General features: G+C 38.0%; 1 protein-coding gene across 6 annotated transcripts in view; it reads left to right on the top strand.

Moving 5' to 3' along the window:
* Positions 1 to 17,355, top strand: part of UBE3A (ubiquitin protein ligase E3A) — a 54,689-nt gene that overhangs the window by 9,090 nt on the left and 28,244 nt on the right. For 3 of the 6 annotated variants that reach the window (XM_085055415.1, XM_085055397.1, XM_085055406.1), the window contains 4 exons: positions 971 to 1,038; positions 8,677 to 8,823; positions 9,432 to 9,550; positions 12,897 to 12,941. In XM_085055415.1, coding sequence (XP_084911541.1) covers positions 9,531 to 9,550; positions 12,897 to 12,941 — 65 coding nt within the window. In that variant the 5' untranslated portion in view covers positions 971 to 1,038; positions 8,677 to 8,823; positions 9,432 to 9,530. Of the gene's footprint in view, positions 1 to 970; positions 1,039 to 8,676; positions 8,824 to 9,431; positions 9,551 to 10,174; positions 10,257 to 12,896; positions 12,942 to 17,355 lie in introns of all 6 variants that reach the window. The other 3 variants (XM_085055434.1, XM_085055426.1, XM_085055443.1) reach the window with 2 other exon arrangements.

Here is a 17,355-nt window from a genome sequence, read left to right as displayed (position 1 = left end):
TAGAGTTTCTAAACCAAGCAATTATGTATTAAATCTTTGCAAAATGTAATCTATGCCAAATTCCTGACTTTTTGGAAAGTAATTAGTAGATTTTATAGAATCAGGGCATGGTTTGGGATTGGTAGAGAACCTTAAAGAAATATTTAATTACAGCCCCCCCCTTCCATGGGCAGGGACAACTTCCTCTAGACCAGATTACTGAAAGCCCCATCCAGCTTTTTCTTGAACGGCTCCAGTGATGGGGAATCCACAACCCCTGTTCTTCTTCAGTTGTATGTCTGTGGTTTTTGTCACTTTTTCCCTTGAAACTGGTTGTGCTTCTAGGTGTTTGTTAAAAATATTTCAAGTATGTTTTAGTCCCTGGTTAATAACGACTTTCTGAAAATGAAGAATCTACAGAAAAACTTACTCAACTTCAGCGGTTCATGCACCAAGAGTAAAGATTTGGTTTTGTGACTTCTTTTGACCGTTTTTGGGGTTTTTTTAATAATAAATGCCAGTTCCTAAAAAAAAAAAAAAAAAAAGAAAAAATAAAGGGCGGGAAGGAGAAAGGAAATTAGTATTTGTAATGAACTGGATGAATGGAATTGTAAAACTATTGCATCACTACAGGGGAAAGAATAGGGAACATTGTGTATATGAACTTTCTGCATTTGTAGTTCATCTAACATAGTAATTATTTTCTGGGGTTTTTTTTTGTTTTTTTTTTATACAAAGTGTGATTTAGTTTGAGAAGCTAATATGATTTAGTTTCAGGTAGTCCTGTGAGGAGCGGGGAGGGGAGTTGGGTACAATGATCTTTGTAGGTCCCTTCTGACTTGACATCTTCTATGATTCTGTGTTTCCTTTAGTTGCAGACTTGTGACTAATCAAATAGTCACTTTTGAATGTATTGTCTTGAAGTTGCATTGAGCTTCAGATTGGTATGGAGCACAGTGCAAGAACTGAATTGTAATGTTTTGCATTATAGGTACAAGAACTGTAGAAGTCCATTTTAGAATTTGAAATAACAAGATTCTGCAGCTCTGGAAAGATATGGTATGTTTATGTTTTCACTTACATTGTTTGTATGCTAATAATTGTAATAGTAAATAATTACACATTTTTCTGAGATTAAAAAAAAGGTTGAAAATTTATTCAGGAAAAAACACACATTAATTTTTCCCTTTATTTTACTATGATATCTATTACTTAGTCATAAATCTCTAGAAAACTGACTTATTTGATTTTTCTTGGGGAAAATAAATACTGATGATATAATATTGATGAATTCCCTTTTGATTTAACAAGCTCATCATCATGCTGCTACCATCCATTTATTTCTCCATGGATTGGATAAGCATTGGTGTTTCTGAAAGCTGTATGGATTTTTTAATTTGCTGTGGAGCATATTTATAGTGAAGGTATGACTTGAAAAATAAGTCCAGAACTACCAGAAAACTTACTCAACCATCAGTGTAAGTCAAATTTACAAATAGGAATGCTGGGAAATACAGAAATATAACCTTTATTAGCAGTGCTAACATAAAACCATGGCACACAGTATCTCTTTTTGTCTAGGCTTTTAAATGTCCACCCAATTTAAAAATACCTACATGTATTGCAGCAGGGTTGGAACTTGTAGTTATTTTAATTTCCATTTCCTAACTTTATTCTGGTGTAGTTCTGTGGTGATACCTGGTATTACTGTACCGCTTTGTAGTGTTGCTAAGTTCTGTAGTTCTGCGCTTTGGTACATAGAGAATTTTTGAAACTTTTAGCATCATTGCATTCAGAAAAACAATTAAGGTAACTTTTCTGCCATGTGAAATAGGTCTGTTCATGCATATACAAGATTGTATGTAGTCATTTCAATAACAGCTTCTAAACTATGTGCGTTCTTTCTCTTTGAACCACTTAAAATGTGGGGAAGAACTCTGTAACAGCTGATACGAGGTTTCTGTGCCCTGGGTTTATGTCTAGATTTTTCTTTTCCAGATAATTAACTTAGAAATATACTTAAATATATAGAAATATACTTTTGAAATCTCAAGTTTCCAGAAGAGTTGTTGGGTCTTTTTAAGTTCTGTTTTGTAGGCAGCTATACACAGACATTAATAAAACAGTTAATTCTAAGCTGAAACAGTAACTGTTTTGTGTACTAATTAGAAATTGTAAATCTCTCAAAAAGCTACAATGTTACATTATCACAATCCAGATGTTCCTGAGAGAATTGTATAGATTGGTCCTTTACTGTAGCAGGCATCTGGCAGGTAGTGTATATTCATTTTTGCACCCACAGCACCACTGGGACCACCCACCTGCTTCTTGCTCTCCAGTGTCAATACCAGTTGTGTGTATGATGGCTCTTCTTCAAACCTAAGCCATTATTTCTTTGTTGCCATTATTCCTGCTGGCTGCTTTTTTCTGGATATTTAGCTGCTTGCCACTGTATGTATGCATAGAATCTTTGTAATGGTATGTGCTTCATAAATTGATAAAGAATTCCCCTCTAATCACCCACAAATTGTGAGTAATACTAATGGAACATCAGAAAAGCTGAATGTTGTGTTACAGAATTGCATGGTTGCTTGGTTTTAATATAAATTATATTTAAACAAACATATGCAAGAACTTGGTGAACAGAAAGATGCTTTACATGGAAGGCAGCATGAAAGATGGGTGGCAAAAGAAATCAAAATAGACCATAAGCAAAAGGACAGAAGGAATAAAAGTTCAAGTAGTAAAGCTGAATTGAAGCTGTAAAACTTTCCGTAGAAACGTTTCATGTAGAAAGCTTTCAGATAGAACTTAACATGATAAGTAGCCAAAGGAGAGTTACTAAAAGATGTTTAAATAGATGATTTGATTTCACTTGCTGGTGTTAGGAGGGGCTTGTTGTTCATGGGTGTATATCATTGTTTTGGAGGGAGCCTGAAGTAACAGGTATAATATAACTGAAAAGAAACAAATGGTTCTGCTGCAAAAAAACCCCAGTGTGTTCTAAGTGAAAAATGCAGAGGTTAAAGATAATTTTTATCTTGTCTGCTTTTACAAAAGTGAACAAAATATATATGTCCTCACAGAAATAATGAAGCCAAGAACAGATATTGAAGGCAAAATCTAGAGTCCAAAGTTGCAGGGCCAGCTGTAGAAAATGGGAACAATATGCAGGCCTCTAGCTTTGGCCTGAGGGAAGGGAATGGGAGCAAACATTAGATATTTTTCTACTAACTCTGTGATTTATGGATATCACAGTTTAACCCCAGCTGGAAACTAAGCACCAAACAGCCACTCTCTCACCTCCCCACACCGTGGGATGTGGAAGAGAATTGGAAGAAGAAAAGTGAGAAAAGTCGTGGGCTGAGATAAAAGATAATAGGTAAAGCAAAAGCTGCACATGCAAGCAAAGTGAAACAGGGAATTCATTCACCACTTCCCATGGACAGGCACAAGTTCTGTCATCTCCAGAAAAGCAGGTCTCAATCATACGTAACAGTGACTTGGGAAGACAAATGCCATAACTCCAAACACTGCCCCTTCTTCCTTCTTCCCCCAGCTTTATAAACTGAGCATGATGCCATATAATATGGAATGTCTCTGTGGTCAGCTGGGGTCAGCTGTCCCAGCTGTGACCCCTCCCTACTCCTTTTGCCCAGCCTCCTCCCTGGTGGGGTGAAAGCAGAAAAGGCCTTGCATCTATGAAAGGCTCAGCAATAACTGAAACATCCCTGTGTTAACACAAATCCAAAACACAGCCCCACACCTAGCTACTGTGAAGAAAATTAACTCTATCCCAGCCAAAATCAGTACAGCGGAGACTATTGACATCAAGGCAAAGTAAGTGTACAGATATTATAGGATGAAACTTTTATATAAATGTGTTTGATCTCTTTCTATTGAGATGCACCAAATTCTACATTTAACTCAGTAACTTGTGTTTTTACTGACATGTAAATTGCAGAGTAGCACTAACTTTAATTTGAAGACAGTGGAAATTCAGATTTCCATCCCAAATAATTTATTCAAGTGTTAATTGTTCTCATCCTGCATGCTTGTGTTCCTACTCTAATTTGAATTTGTCAGCCTTCAGTTTCTATTCATGGGGATTTTGTATGCATTCTTTTAGTTTGAAGATCTTCATGTATTCTTTTTGTGCTATGAGAAGATTTAGTTTCTTCCAGTGTCCATATTGATTAGCTTCATTAACTTTGAACTCTTCTCGTTGTCTAATCAAAAGGCATTTTCTTCTATCTTCATGCTGTCTTTGTGGCTCTCTTCTATTACTTCTGGAACATTTTTGAAGAATATTGAACAATTGGAGAAGTGGGTTTAAGTTTGGAAGTGTGAAGTAGTTTGTGCAGATGAACAGACACTCTTCCAGGGACCCTTCATGAGTCATATCTGTCATTCTTCTTGTAATACATGGGAGCATGTGTACATTTGTACATCAGTTGTAACTGCCTTAGTCACTTTAGGTTGGCATTTTCCAGGATAGAACCCAATTCTTTCGGTTTTCTAGCTAATGTGATTTTGCATTTGTTGTTACTAGTTGAATTGTTTGGTTTACCAGGCAGTGGGAAAAATTCATATAGTGGCCTTACTACTGTTTTGTTGGGGTTTTTTTGGCTCCATTAGGATTTATATGATCAGGTTATATTAGTGGCTGTTTTATTTTACTGTAGGATCAGTAATAATTTTATCTACTAATTAGGTGCATGAGGAAAACTTCTCTTTTTAGGTTTTGTGCACTGGAAGCAGCATGCAGGTAACAAAAGTAATTGATGTTTCCAACTGTATGAAGAAGTTACGGCTCAAACATGCCTATTATATTACTTTTTTTTCTTCTGCATATGACAGTTAAAATTAAATTTAGGGGGTTGCTGAATATTCTCCAGGACATTTGACTCAATCTGAAGTTATAAAAGGCCAGCTCTCCTAATAGGTGTTAGTTTCTTACTGTATAGATGATTGTTTCATTGTGGTACTCAAAGTAATTCCGGAAATACATAAAATTCATTATTGGAGCATTCAGAGGGACTCTTCAGAAAACATACAGAAGCTGTCTTTAGTGGTATATTCTTTAGAGAGATGGTTATATTTAATCAAGTAACTCAAATTCTGGTACTGGAATGTAAGGTAGATCATGGTACTTCATTGTACAGTGAATCACCTCTGTTTTCATCATACATCAAAAAGAGAATCTTAAAAAAAATTGGATCAGAGATTACTTGGGTAGATACTTAAAATTCTTTTGTAAAGGAAGCCTAAATTCTTACAAGTGCCTATTCCCAGGGCACCCATCTTTTAGTAAGTCAATCAGAAGTTTTTGTTTAATTGAGCGAAGTGTTTGTCCTCTAAGGGATCTTCCTAGACCCCAGATACTGTGTCAGCTGCCAGGTTGCATTGCTCTCACAGAAAGTGAACATCAAATAACCCAAGGATAACAATAGATTTAGGAAGTCCACGTAAGTAATAAATTTCAATTAACTGATTGCTACCTGGAAGTTATTTGTCTTTGGTTTTGGTTGCTGAAAAATAAGTACTTACAGTCTCCAGGGTGTGGCTTTAAGTTCCCTGTGCTGAAGCTGGGAACCTCTTCTTGCCTCATGTTTGTAATTTTAGACTTTCAATGTTTAATGAAATGTGCAAAGAGAAATTTCATCATCAAGCTATGCAACAAAGGTGCTTTTAGCCCCTTTTGATGCATCTGAACTTGCTCTCTGACATCTTGTTCTTTCACTCACAATTTACCTCCTTGAGTTGGTAGGAAGATTCTTTTAAGAAAATACTCATCTGTGCCATCTTGGAGAAATAGATGTTGTCCCACATCACCGCATAAACATTTTTTATCTTCTTCCTTTTTGATGAGGACTAGTTTCAAGTCACAAAGTTCTTCAGATACATGTTCTGAAGACAGGGATTCTTGTGTGTTGCCTTCCTGTAATAGGGGTTGTTGCAGTCCTAGTTGATTCTACCCCTCCTGAGTAGTCACTGGGCAGAGATGTCTGTCCTGGAGCCTGCCCAGTCCCAAAGAACCTAGCAGCCCTCTTGGGTTTCTCAGACGTACTGCACAGGCACTAACTTTCTTGCACACCTTGAGCTGCTCAGGGTGTCTGTGAAAGCCTAAACTAAGCCGTGCTGATCAGAGCAGTGAAGACCAGAGAAATTTGTTTGAGTAATACAAATAAGTATCTGCTCTGGGACTGCTGTTTCTGTCTTCAGTAAGGTAAGTTACAAACAGAGGAGCTTTTTGTAGAGGAATTCCTGTGACAGAAAACCAGTTGGTTTAGACCAGTTCACTATTGTTCATAATACCCTTTTCCAATATGTTAGTGTATTGATCAGGGAAGGAAAAACCACACTGATAAAGTAGTATTCTTTGACACTTGTACCAGGTTAGGGGTTTTTTGTGCCTTGTTTGTATCAAGCAGTCAAAATGTCCTTTGTTTGAGCTATATTCAGAGTCAGGGATCTTTGATGGCAGTTTCCTTCACCACCCACCCTATGTTTCAACATGCTGGTCTCTTTGCCAGCAGACACTACTCTGCTGATGCATGAATGAGTAAGGTTTTAGAAAAATTAATTCTTTCATCTGTTCTAGGGAATCCTTGCCAATCATATTCACTCCCATAGGAGTGGCAGCAAGGATAGGTGGGGAAGGTGGGATAAGAAAGAGAAAAAAGGGAAAAATGATTCATGAAGATCTTTTGCATCTATATTGCTGAAAAGTAGCATGAGAATTTTAGACCACAGTACAGTAAGTCTAGTGTTAAGATATGATGCCACAAATGAGAAATGCTGAAACTGCCTGATTCAAAGCTCTAACCCATGATAAATTCAATTTGTAGACACAATTTTCACAACAAAACTTAGATGAGTTACCTTCAGTGAGATTTGTGACAGTTCAGATACTGCCTCCCATCACGGAACTGCTGTAGATAATATGTTCGGTGGTGTGGTAAATTTGACTAACAGAGTTTTATGTGTGTCAGGCCTTGGCACAAGCTTGTCTTGGTTATGGCTGTGGAGCTGCCAACTTAATGTGTATTTTTTGGCATTCCAAAATCTGGTGGTGTTTGAATCCAGCACTGACACTTCATGTGATGCTTCACTGTTGTCAGGCACGTTCATGACCTCTCCTATATGAAAAAGCCTTAGGAAAACTTTGTTTAACAAACGTTGATTGCAGCCTCGTGTTCTAAAATGTGTCCATTTGAATGGAAGACTACTGTAATAAGCTTTTGCCAAGAGTATGGGTGGTAAAGGACCAAGTCTAGGTAGGGAGTGATTGGTGAGGCACACTCCAGAACATGAGCTGCTACTTCCAGCGCTCAGACAAAATGCAGGTTTCTCAGCCAATGAGGCTGTAGAGATGATACCACTGTCCTCTGACCAGCATACTAAAAACTGCTTGGGCAAAGTGCTAGAAGCAGTGTTAGAATAGGCATCTGTTTTCTTGAAATTAAAGCTTGCCTGAAAGTGGACATTTTCAGGTTTTAATCAGAATGTCATAAGCAGTGTTTTATAGCTTCTTAGTTTTGCATCAGCATCTTGGTTTTTGCCTTTCTGTACAGCTGACAGTCAGCAAACATTAAATGAAAAATCTTTACCCTGTTTGTCCTTTAGTATTGACAGATGAGGAACCTTTCCAACTGACTTTTAAACGTTGTTCTATGTTCCTGGCATTGACTCAGTTAAACTTTGACAATTTACACTTATAAAACATAAGTACTAGAGAACCACTGTTTTGTTTTGAATATTTTTGGTAGCCTGCTTCGTTTGTACTTTCCTTATGCCACCTGCACTTCTGCTATGATGAGAACACTCAACTATTACTGATGTTAAAATCATCAAATGGCTCTTTACCTATCTCATTGAATGTACATGGTAAAACTAATAAGCATCATTCTGAAACTAATGCAGATTTTGTTCTGTGAAGACTTTGTGGCAGAATGGCAAATTGTAGTAGGCTGACAAAACTGGGCAGCTTTTCTGACAAACTTTAGAAAATCATGAGCCTTGCTTACTGATCAGTGATTTCTTATTTCTGACAAGTCAACAGATACAAATTAGCATTGAAAATGTTTGAATTGCTCATCAAATCTAAGATCTTACTGAAAGACTTGTAATAGTTTGGACTGAAGCACAAAAGAAGGTGCAGTAAAGAAATAAATGTCTTTTACTAATTATTTAAAGCTGTCTGATGTGCTCTCTTAGTATTTGCACCAGATTGTTATGTCTGTGGGTGTTGCAGAGAGCTGCGGGTGTGCCCTCTATAGCTTTGTGCACCTTCGTTCTGTGTGAGGCTTTTGCTGCATGGCAACCTGCAAATGTGGGGTTTTATCTGGGTTATCACAGGAATAAACTTCTCAGGATACTATACAGAGGTCTGTCTTCATAGCTACTGCTGTTAAGAGAAAGTAAGGTAACTTTTTATTTACTGAATACAATATTAACAAATGCAATTTTTATTAAAACTTTATATTAGCAGAAAGCAAATGCTATCTGTCATTTGACTCTTCTTCAGAGGACTTTTTTGTTTTCTGACTTTGTCCAGTGCACGTAGGAGCTTGGGTGGGAGAGAGAATGGGATGAATTGAGTGTTGAGGATTATGTTTGGAAATATTTTATCAGTTAACTTGAGTTCAGAGTAGATAATAGCAGTAGGTAAGAGACTAACTGGTTCCTTTTCAGCCATGGAAGTAATCAGCTGGGGTGGTCCCAGGGCGCTCTGGGCACGAGTATTGCTGAGTGATCATTGGCTGCCACCTGCGTGACAAAGTAAAGGACCAACCCTTCCATTTATACCAGTGGAGCCAGATCACGGGAAACAATTGACAGGTAAAACATACTTTTGAAAATTTAAGGTAGCGGAGAGAGGACACAGGATATAAATGGAGCAAAGAACCTAAAAGATTTGCCATAGGTAGCAAAGGTTGCTCCTCTGAAACTTTTACATAGCTTTATCTTACTTCTTTTTGGGGAGAGGCACACAACAAAGTTCAGGTTACTTGTTGCTCCCCTGGGAACAGAGCCTTGCTAAGAAACAATGTTAACTGAGTTGTAGCAGCGAAACACCTACCAGAATTTTATTGTAGTTAGAAATTACAGTTCGTATTTATGCACACACTTCCAGATCTTTGAATGCTTGTTGTCTTGACATTCGGTACTTTCCACTGGTCCAAGAGATGGGTACAGATTTTGGTTTATTAGTAAGATTAAAAATAAGTTGCTGAATTTTCAAGTTCACAAGTTGATTGTACTGTAGCAAGTTCCTCTAGAAGTTATAATGCCATACAAAAAATGAATTTAAGTAAGTCTTAATCTTGCTGATAAAACAATGCTTAGCATCAGTATTTTTCTTCTGGTTTATGCTGTTTTTTTTATTTAGAGAATTGGCTGAAAATAATTTTTGAGGACTTTTAACTAAATTATTTTTACTTATTTAGAATTGCTAAGCTTATGCTTAGCCCAGCGTGATACAGGAGTGGTGTGACAGCTCTGTTTTGATCAGTGACTCAAAATTGTGATCACCCTGATGTCACCGAATGGCCACAGCTTGTAAAAGGTAAGCATAAACCACATCAGGTTGTTTCTTGGGATTTTTTTTTACTATAATGTTTATTTTAAGGTATTTAATTTGTATGACTTGAAGTTAGTTTTATAAATAGTATTATGTTGCATTGTTTGTTTAAGATAAGTCAGCTGGCAAAGTTGACTTACATTCTTGCTCAAAGCTCACTTAGTTTGTCCCTGCCTGCTTTTTAAAATATAAGCACTGTGGTGCTCCATGATATCCCTCTTAAGAACAGTACTATCACTTAAAAGTCTCTGGTAGTTTTTACTGTCATAGTGAATTTCTGTATAAATTTAGTATACTTACCCAAGCATTTGTTCAATTTTTTAAAAAAAGTATTTATCTCGGAGGCTTGATGATGTTAAAATGTGTAAGCTTGCATACTATTACTTTTCTCATCTAGAGAGGTACAGTGGAGGTAAAAGGAGTGGCTTGTAGAATGGAGAAGTTGCTCCCTGTGTTACTGGAAATGAGCCACCATTTGAATTTGCTAGCTCATACTGCAGTATTCAGATTAGTTGGTGTCTTGTGATCAGTATCTACAATCTAATTCACAGCTGAAATTTTTAAGAGCATTTGCTCTGAGATTTTCTCTGAACAGAACTCTTGTTTCAGATTTTAAGCATGATGAAAGGACGTCTTGCCGTACTATATAGTTGTTTTTCAGTACTGTTGCCTGCTCACAGGAAATAACAAGGTATCTTGTTTGTAAACAATTGGGTATTGCAAAATAGCTTCTCAGCAAACAAGTACAATTCTTGTAGTTAGATTGATCTTCCACTTCATTTTAATGCGTATTGAAAGCTCATTTTATTAGGTGCTTACATTGTCATGTGAAACCTTTTAAAGTTGAGTTAATATGTGCATTATAGTTCTGTAAACCATAGTTATAGTAGGTCTGCTCATGGTTTAGAAACCATAAGATGAAGGAATTTTCACCCTGTTTTCTGCAGAACCACTTACTGTAGAGGACCAAACCTTTTTTGACTTCAGCTAGATTGTATTTTTTCTTACATTGTTTATCGTATAGAAGAAATATTCTTATTTTTCTTAGAGTAACGTGTACTGAACTGTATTGTCTCTTTACAGCCGAGATAAAATTCTCACAAATTATGAGGCTAGGAAAAGATTTTGGATGTACTGATAGCAGTGTTTACAGGTCTGTTCTACAGATAACCAGGCTGCCTTTTTTACCTGCTAAGTGTAGATACCAATCTGCTTTTTTTCTATAATTCTTCATACTGCTGTTTATTTTAAAGGCTGAAAATGATCAGTATTCTTGATGTTTTTCTTTTAACACCACTATTTCTGTTGCATTTTCATAGCAACTAAAAGCACTACTCTTTCCCAAAGCTTCAAATGTGTTGTGTGTCCCAATACCAGAATTAAGAGAGCAAAGCCTCAAATGTCCAGACTTTTTGATACCATTTTCTGAAGTCTTGGTAGTAAATAGATAAGCTAACCAGTATGAATATAAATATGCATCTTTCCACTACTCCAGCTTCCAGCACTTACATGCTCAGGTGAATAAGTGGGGGAAAAAAAAATGAGATTCTTTTCACGAAACATTTAGTGGCGTGCTTTGGTCACTGGAGTTGAAGGGAAATTTTTATTTGTTTTGCTGCTGAGCATAATTGTTGTCAGCAACTATCTTGTCAGTCCTGAATTTAATGAATAAGGGAAACATAATTTGGAGGTAATAAGTAGAGGCTGAATTTTGAGATTGGGCAGTTTTTATGTTATTGTTCAGTTAACGCATATTTGCATTTTAAGTATGAGTATAAAGTTAGTTGGATAGGAAGTTCAGAATTCTGTACCTAGTGTCATTTAAATTTTATAAATTAATGAAATATAAACAAATAATATCCTGTGTTCTGCATCATCTGTCACCACATAGTATCGAGCTAGCCTAGGAATTAGAAGTTGTCTGCCAGAAATGCTTTCTAGGCACTGGGTCTGTTTGGTAGAATCCAGAAAGTTGTTAAGATCTGGTATTTTAGAAAAGGAACTAAAATTTTAGAGAGAATTTGGAGAGTAGTCCAAATTGCATAGGAGAGACCATCCAGTAAAATAGCATAATGAAGCACAGGAAAAAACTAATTTGTCAGGCTATAGGTGGAGATTTTCAATAGCATTTAGAGTATTATAGGTAGTTATATAGTAAATAGAGAAATTTAGAAATTGCATTTCTATAAATAAAGGTTTTTTCCCTGTAAAGCTACAGGAAAGTCTGCTTAGCTGTCCTAACTGAAGTCCCCCAGCAAACTCTGGTGAAACCTACAAAATTAGTTCTATTTGCAGATTTTAGCTCACTTCTGTTTTTAGAGAGCTGTCATGAAAGACATTTTTGTTCATCTAAGCTGCAGAGTTTTACTGTAATGGCTGTGCTCTGTTTCCACTCCTTGCACAGTATTTCCAGCATGGCAGTTCTTGTCAACTGTACCAAAATTTGTTCCCAAGTGAAGGTTCCATAAGGTCTGTTGGGTTTGATTTCAAGGCATCTTAAGGTGATAGGAATCAAAACTGCTGCATTTGTACTGCCTTGTTTTCTAGCTTGTGTGGCTAGAAACTCACTGTGCTAGGAGGAAGTCCTGAGAGGAGAAAAAAAATACTGTCTAAAAAAAAGTTAACTGTTGAATCAGTGCTATCTTAAGGAGGAGCTAAGTAGCTATAATTTAGTCTACTTAAATTAGTATGGAGCTCTACCCCTTGAATTATTCTGTAAATTAAGTCAATGGGGTTGCCAAGCTAAACACAGGTGCTGCTTGTGTGTTCAAATATGCCAGGCAGTAGCATTTAATTCTGAATATTACTGGCTGATCTCATGGCTGGATTGAAGAAAACAGAGAGCTGTCTGTGAGATTAGGTTCATGATTTCAGGTGGAGAGAGATGTGAGATTTGCTTTGAGATTCTTTTGGACCCTGCTTCTGAGCTGCTACTTCTTAGATTCCAGCTCTGCAGAGAACTTGTTGGTTGCAGTTGATCACTGATAATCTTTGAGTACACATTTTGGTTACAGAAGTGGTTATGAAGAATTAGCCCAGAACTGGTGCACTGTGCAGCCTGAATGCGGAAGTACTGCCAGCAGATCTCTTCCCCAATGGCTTCTGTTGCGTAAGCTCTCCTTCTTAGGGAAATTTGGCTTAATTATACTATCATGTTTTATGGTATAAACTTTATTCTAGAGTTTAATGAAACAAATTAAATCTGCAAGTGTCAAAAAGTTGATGCTTTTAGTGGCACTAATGCACTCATCACTTTCCACCTTTCATAACTTCATACTGTAATGACTTAAAAGAGCAAGCAATGCTTAAGGTTTTCTGTCTGGTTTTGCAGATCACCAGGAGAACCTCACTCTGAGAACATTGAAACTAGCCGAATGTAAGTAAATGAATGGATGAGTTTGGTGTATCTTGATTAAAAATGTTCTGAACATATATAACAGTCACTCTTGCATTTGCTTAATAAAAAGAAGACAAAAGCTGAGTAGAACTGTGAAATTACCTTAGAAAACTTCAAATTAACTTTTTTTGCAATTTTAAGCCTGATTTTTTTTTTTGGAGGGTGAATGAGTTGAAGGAAAAGTTCAGAGGTTTAATCTAATGTGAACCAGTAGATGGTAGCATAATACAGTGTCAGAAATCTTACGACCTATATTCAGACTTGACAGTAGGGATGTAATTTCTGCTTGCTGTTCACTAACATCTTGCATGGGTTTGAAGACACTTCAGTACTAAGGCATAATACCTGCTGGTATCTGCTGTGGCAGATGGATTGTTGAACTAAGAAAAAAAAATTGTGACTTAATTTGTTGAATTTATATGCCAGATACTTCTAGAAACAGAAAACTAGCTCTCTTTCACTAAACAGTATTCACAGAGCATCTTGCTGACAGGTCTGAACCTTTTTTTGTCTGTCTTCATTAGTCTAGAAGCCAGGATTAACTGGAAGTAAGATTGCGATGGGCTGAAACATTCATTTCAATATAAAATTCAAAAGGGTTGCAGGAGTTAGGGGACCATTAAAAAAAGTTATTTGAGACTTTATTCTTCTGTGAGTTAAAAAACAAAGATTCTTTTCTAGCTATTCAGACTGTCCTGTCATAGAACTCAAATAGGGAAACCACAAACTGCTCTTCTGGCTTACAACACAAGTTCCAAAATAATAGAGGGAATGTAGCCCAGTAGTTGGTGTACTGTCTGAGGCTTCAAAGGATCTGGGTTCATTTCTCTTCTGCCACAAACAACTTCTCTGACCTTAAGCTGTCTCCTTCACGCCTTCCCCCCAGGTGGTCTAGCATTTTATGGGCCATGGGCTGGATGCCATTTGCAGGATGTTTTGCGGGCTAGGTACATAGTCTGAATTGCTCAAGGACTTCTGTGCTATAGCTGCCCGATTTGAGGAGGAGCAAAACTGCGGTGAGCCGCCCCCCCTTCCCCACCCCTCCCCATATTGTACTGCATAGCTAAAAAGTAAGGAGGAGGAAACAGTGAGGCTTTCTCTGATGTGTTTTTAGTAATTCACTGCAGTGAAGCCTTTTCTTGCTCTAGGAGAAGCATTTCTCCTGGTGTGACAAATTCCCCTCACTCATGCCATCTGTTACAGAAGTGCTGTCCAGCTGCTTTCTTAGAAATAAAGGTTGCAAGAATACAGACCTGAGAGATGACTGCCTGTCTCTATGTGCACATGCCTTAGAGGTCACTGGGCAAAAGCCCTGCCATGGTGTCTTATTCCTGCCCCAGCAGTGGCCTGTGTTGCATTGTGGTTTATTGTTCCTGCAGCAAGTTGAGTTGTGTCCTTTTGTTTCCCTGGCTTAGGCAGATGGGAAACAAGGCTGCAGCCTGGCTATAGTCCACTTTGGATATTGTCAGTTGGATTACTAGTTTTCACATGTTTTAAGGAAAGATGTATCAGCAGCACTCATTTAGACTGGTGTGAAACAAAGACTCTAGGGACCTAGGCTAAATCAGAAGAAAAAGGCAGTAAAACATTGTTCCTTCTAGAAGTTTGACAATTCCTTTGTGTGTGTGATTTATCTTCCTTAAAACTTAACTTACAGTAATAAGTTTTTCTGTGTGATAGCTGAGTACTTTTTTTTTTGTTCATAAATTTTGGCTGTCTAAAATAAATGTGAGCCAGTCAAGCTGTAGGAATTCACATATTTGACTAATAGTTATACAGTATACTTGTGAAACTAAGTTTTTTAAAGTGTACCATAATGTGATGTGTACTACACCTGTTACGGAGAATTTTTGCAATCCTGCTGCGTAGTTGCTCTTACCACATTAGGTGGAATGGCAGGTTGGGTGGTAGAGCTGTGACCTGCAAGCCTACTGTGTAGCTAAAATAGCTACTGTGTTATTTACATGCCTAAAATTCATTAGTAAATGCAGGGACTTACGCAAGTGTTTTTCTATTTGCTCTGGTTGGTTGATATAATTGCTTTATTTCTATGTTTTGCATTGCAAAGCTTTATACCAAGAGCAGAATCACGTATATTTCACATGCGTGAATGAAAAGAAATTTAAAGAAAATACTCAGATTCTTACACAGAAAAATCTTCCATGTGTAAGTCTTGCTTATCCCAAGCTTTTAAATTCTGGCTCTGCATATGATGAACATCTCGGTGCTAGCTCAAAGTTAGGAGTCTTTTCATCTTAGCATTCATTCAGGTCTTAGAATTGTTAAGGTGAGCGTCTTCTGTCTGCTTCTGTCACACATCTCTGCTGACGTTCAGCTCCAATTAGCAGAACTTTCTTAAAACCTCTTTAGCAGTAAATTACATAATTTACTTAACAATAATGTCTTATCTGTTCATGTCTTTTCACTATCTATTTTATGGTGTCACATATCAAGGCAAAAGTATGCCTGTCTTCATATGGCTTTCTATGCATTCATCTTTCCTTCTCTCTACTTTTGAGGATGAAATGCTTTGCAATTTTTAAACCCTTCTTTTTTTTGTAATAGGACTGTTGCAAGGCAATTTTTCTGAGAGAAAATTGCGAGATAGATGCTGTGTTCTTCACTCTCTCTCTGTCTTCCTGTATTGCACCATATAGACAGGACAGACCTTCTGTTCTCAGGGCTGCCCTTCCTGAGGAAATGCCATGCCTGACTTTGTCAGCACATGATACTCCCAGAGACACGGTGGATCTACAATACATAGTGGGGAGGGAGGTCCCTTGGGTTAAGCCAGTGTGGTCCAAGGGAGTTGACAATCCACCCCTGCTGTGGGGGTTCACCACACTGGAAAGATGGAAGTTTGGAAGATGTGAATTCCACGCACATGCACATTTGCCAGATGCTCATTTGCTGTGGTGCCAGAAGCTGAGGCAGGCAAAAGGTGTTACAGCACTTCTGGGACAATGTGCTGGGCTCCAGCTCTGGGTCGAGTGTTTGGCAGTTTGGTGTGCAGGACCCTTCAAAAGGCTCCATGTGGGCAGTGCTATTACTGGAATCTTGTCTTTTCTGGAACTGCTGTTCTTACTCTAACTAAACAGAAGTAGGAAACCAACATGCAAGGTTTGAAACTGAAACTTGCACAAAGCAATATTTAACTTCACAAAGATTATGATCTACAACACTTTTTAACAGTTTTTGATCTGCTGGTCATCTAATTTCGAAAGTGTAGTGTGACTGTTGCAGATGTATAAGTCTGTTTATGCCTCCATCTGTTAATGCATATATTGAAAATGGTTTTACTATTAGTACTAAAAAACGTTTCCTTGGGTTTTTTTGTATCCAAAAGACAAACATAGTTTTCATGCAAATTAATGCTGTTTTGGATTTTTTTTCTTTTTTTTTTTGGCGTTAAGAAAATAGTTTATGAACATTTTGGCACTTCTAAGTTCCTAGTAGCCGTAATAGTAAATAATAGTAATAATAGTAAAAAATAGTATTTCCTATTTACTATTAGATAATAGTAAAACAGGCTGTTACTGATTTCCATTTACTAAAATTAGCCATCTTGGAGCAATCATAGAATCATCAAGGCTGGAAAAGAACCCCAAGATCATAGAGTCCAACCCTTGACCAGTCACCATCTCATCAACTAGACCACCGCACCAAGTGCCATGTCCAGTTTCTTGAACAGTTCCAGGCATGGTGACTCCACCACCTCCATGGGCAGCCCATTACAAAGCTTCACGACCCTTTCAGTGGGGAAGTTTTTCCTAGTGTCCAACCTGAACTCCACCTAGCTCAGCTTGAGGCTATTTTCCTCTTGTCATGTCACTGGCTGCCTGGGAGAAGAGACCAACCCTCAATTGGCTACAGCCTGCTGTCAGGTGTTTGTACAGAGTGATAAGGTCACCTCTGACCCTCCATTTCTCCAGGCTAAACACCCCCAGCTCCCTCAGCTGCTCCTCCTAAGACTTGTGCTCCAGACCCTTCACCAGCTCTGTTGCCCTTCTCTGGACATGCTCCAGCACCTCAATGTCCTTATTGTAGTGAGGGACCCAGAACTGCACGCAGGATTCAAGGTCTGAAAACGGGGAGATGATCACAGCCTTGTCCTGCTGGCCACCAATTGCTGATCCAGGCCAGGATGCCATTGGCCTTCTTGGCCACCTGGGCACACTCTGGCTCCTGTTCAGCTGCTGTTGACCAGCATCCCCCAGGTCCTTTCCCACTGAGCAGTTTTGCAGCCACTCTGCCCCAGCTTGTAACACTGTACAGGGTTGTTGTGACCAAAGTGCAGGACCCAACACTTCACCTTGTTGAACCTTGTGCTCTTGGCCTTGGCCCAATCAGTCCCCTCTTGCCCTCCATCACATCAATACTCCTTTCCAATGTG

Source organism: Lichenostomus cassidix, chromosome 1 (genome assembly GCF_008360975.1).
Source record: "Lichenostomus cassidix isolate B80296 chromosome 1, HeHo_3.0, whole genome shotgun sequence".
NCBI lineage: Eukaryota > Metazoa > Chordata > Aves > Passeriformes > Meliphagidae > Lichenostomus > Lichenostomus cassidix.
The sequence above is the reverse complement of the archived record's forward strand: the minus strand, read 5'-3'. Positions and strand labels throughout refer to the sequence as shown.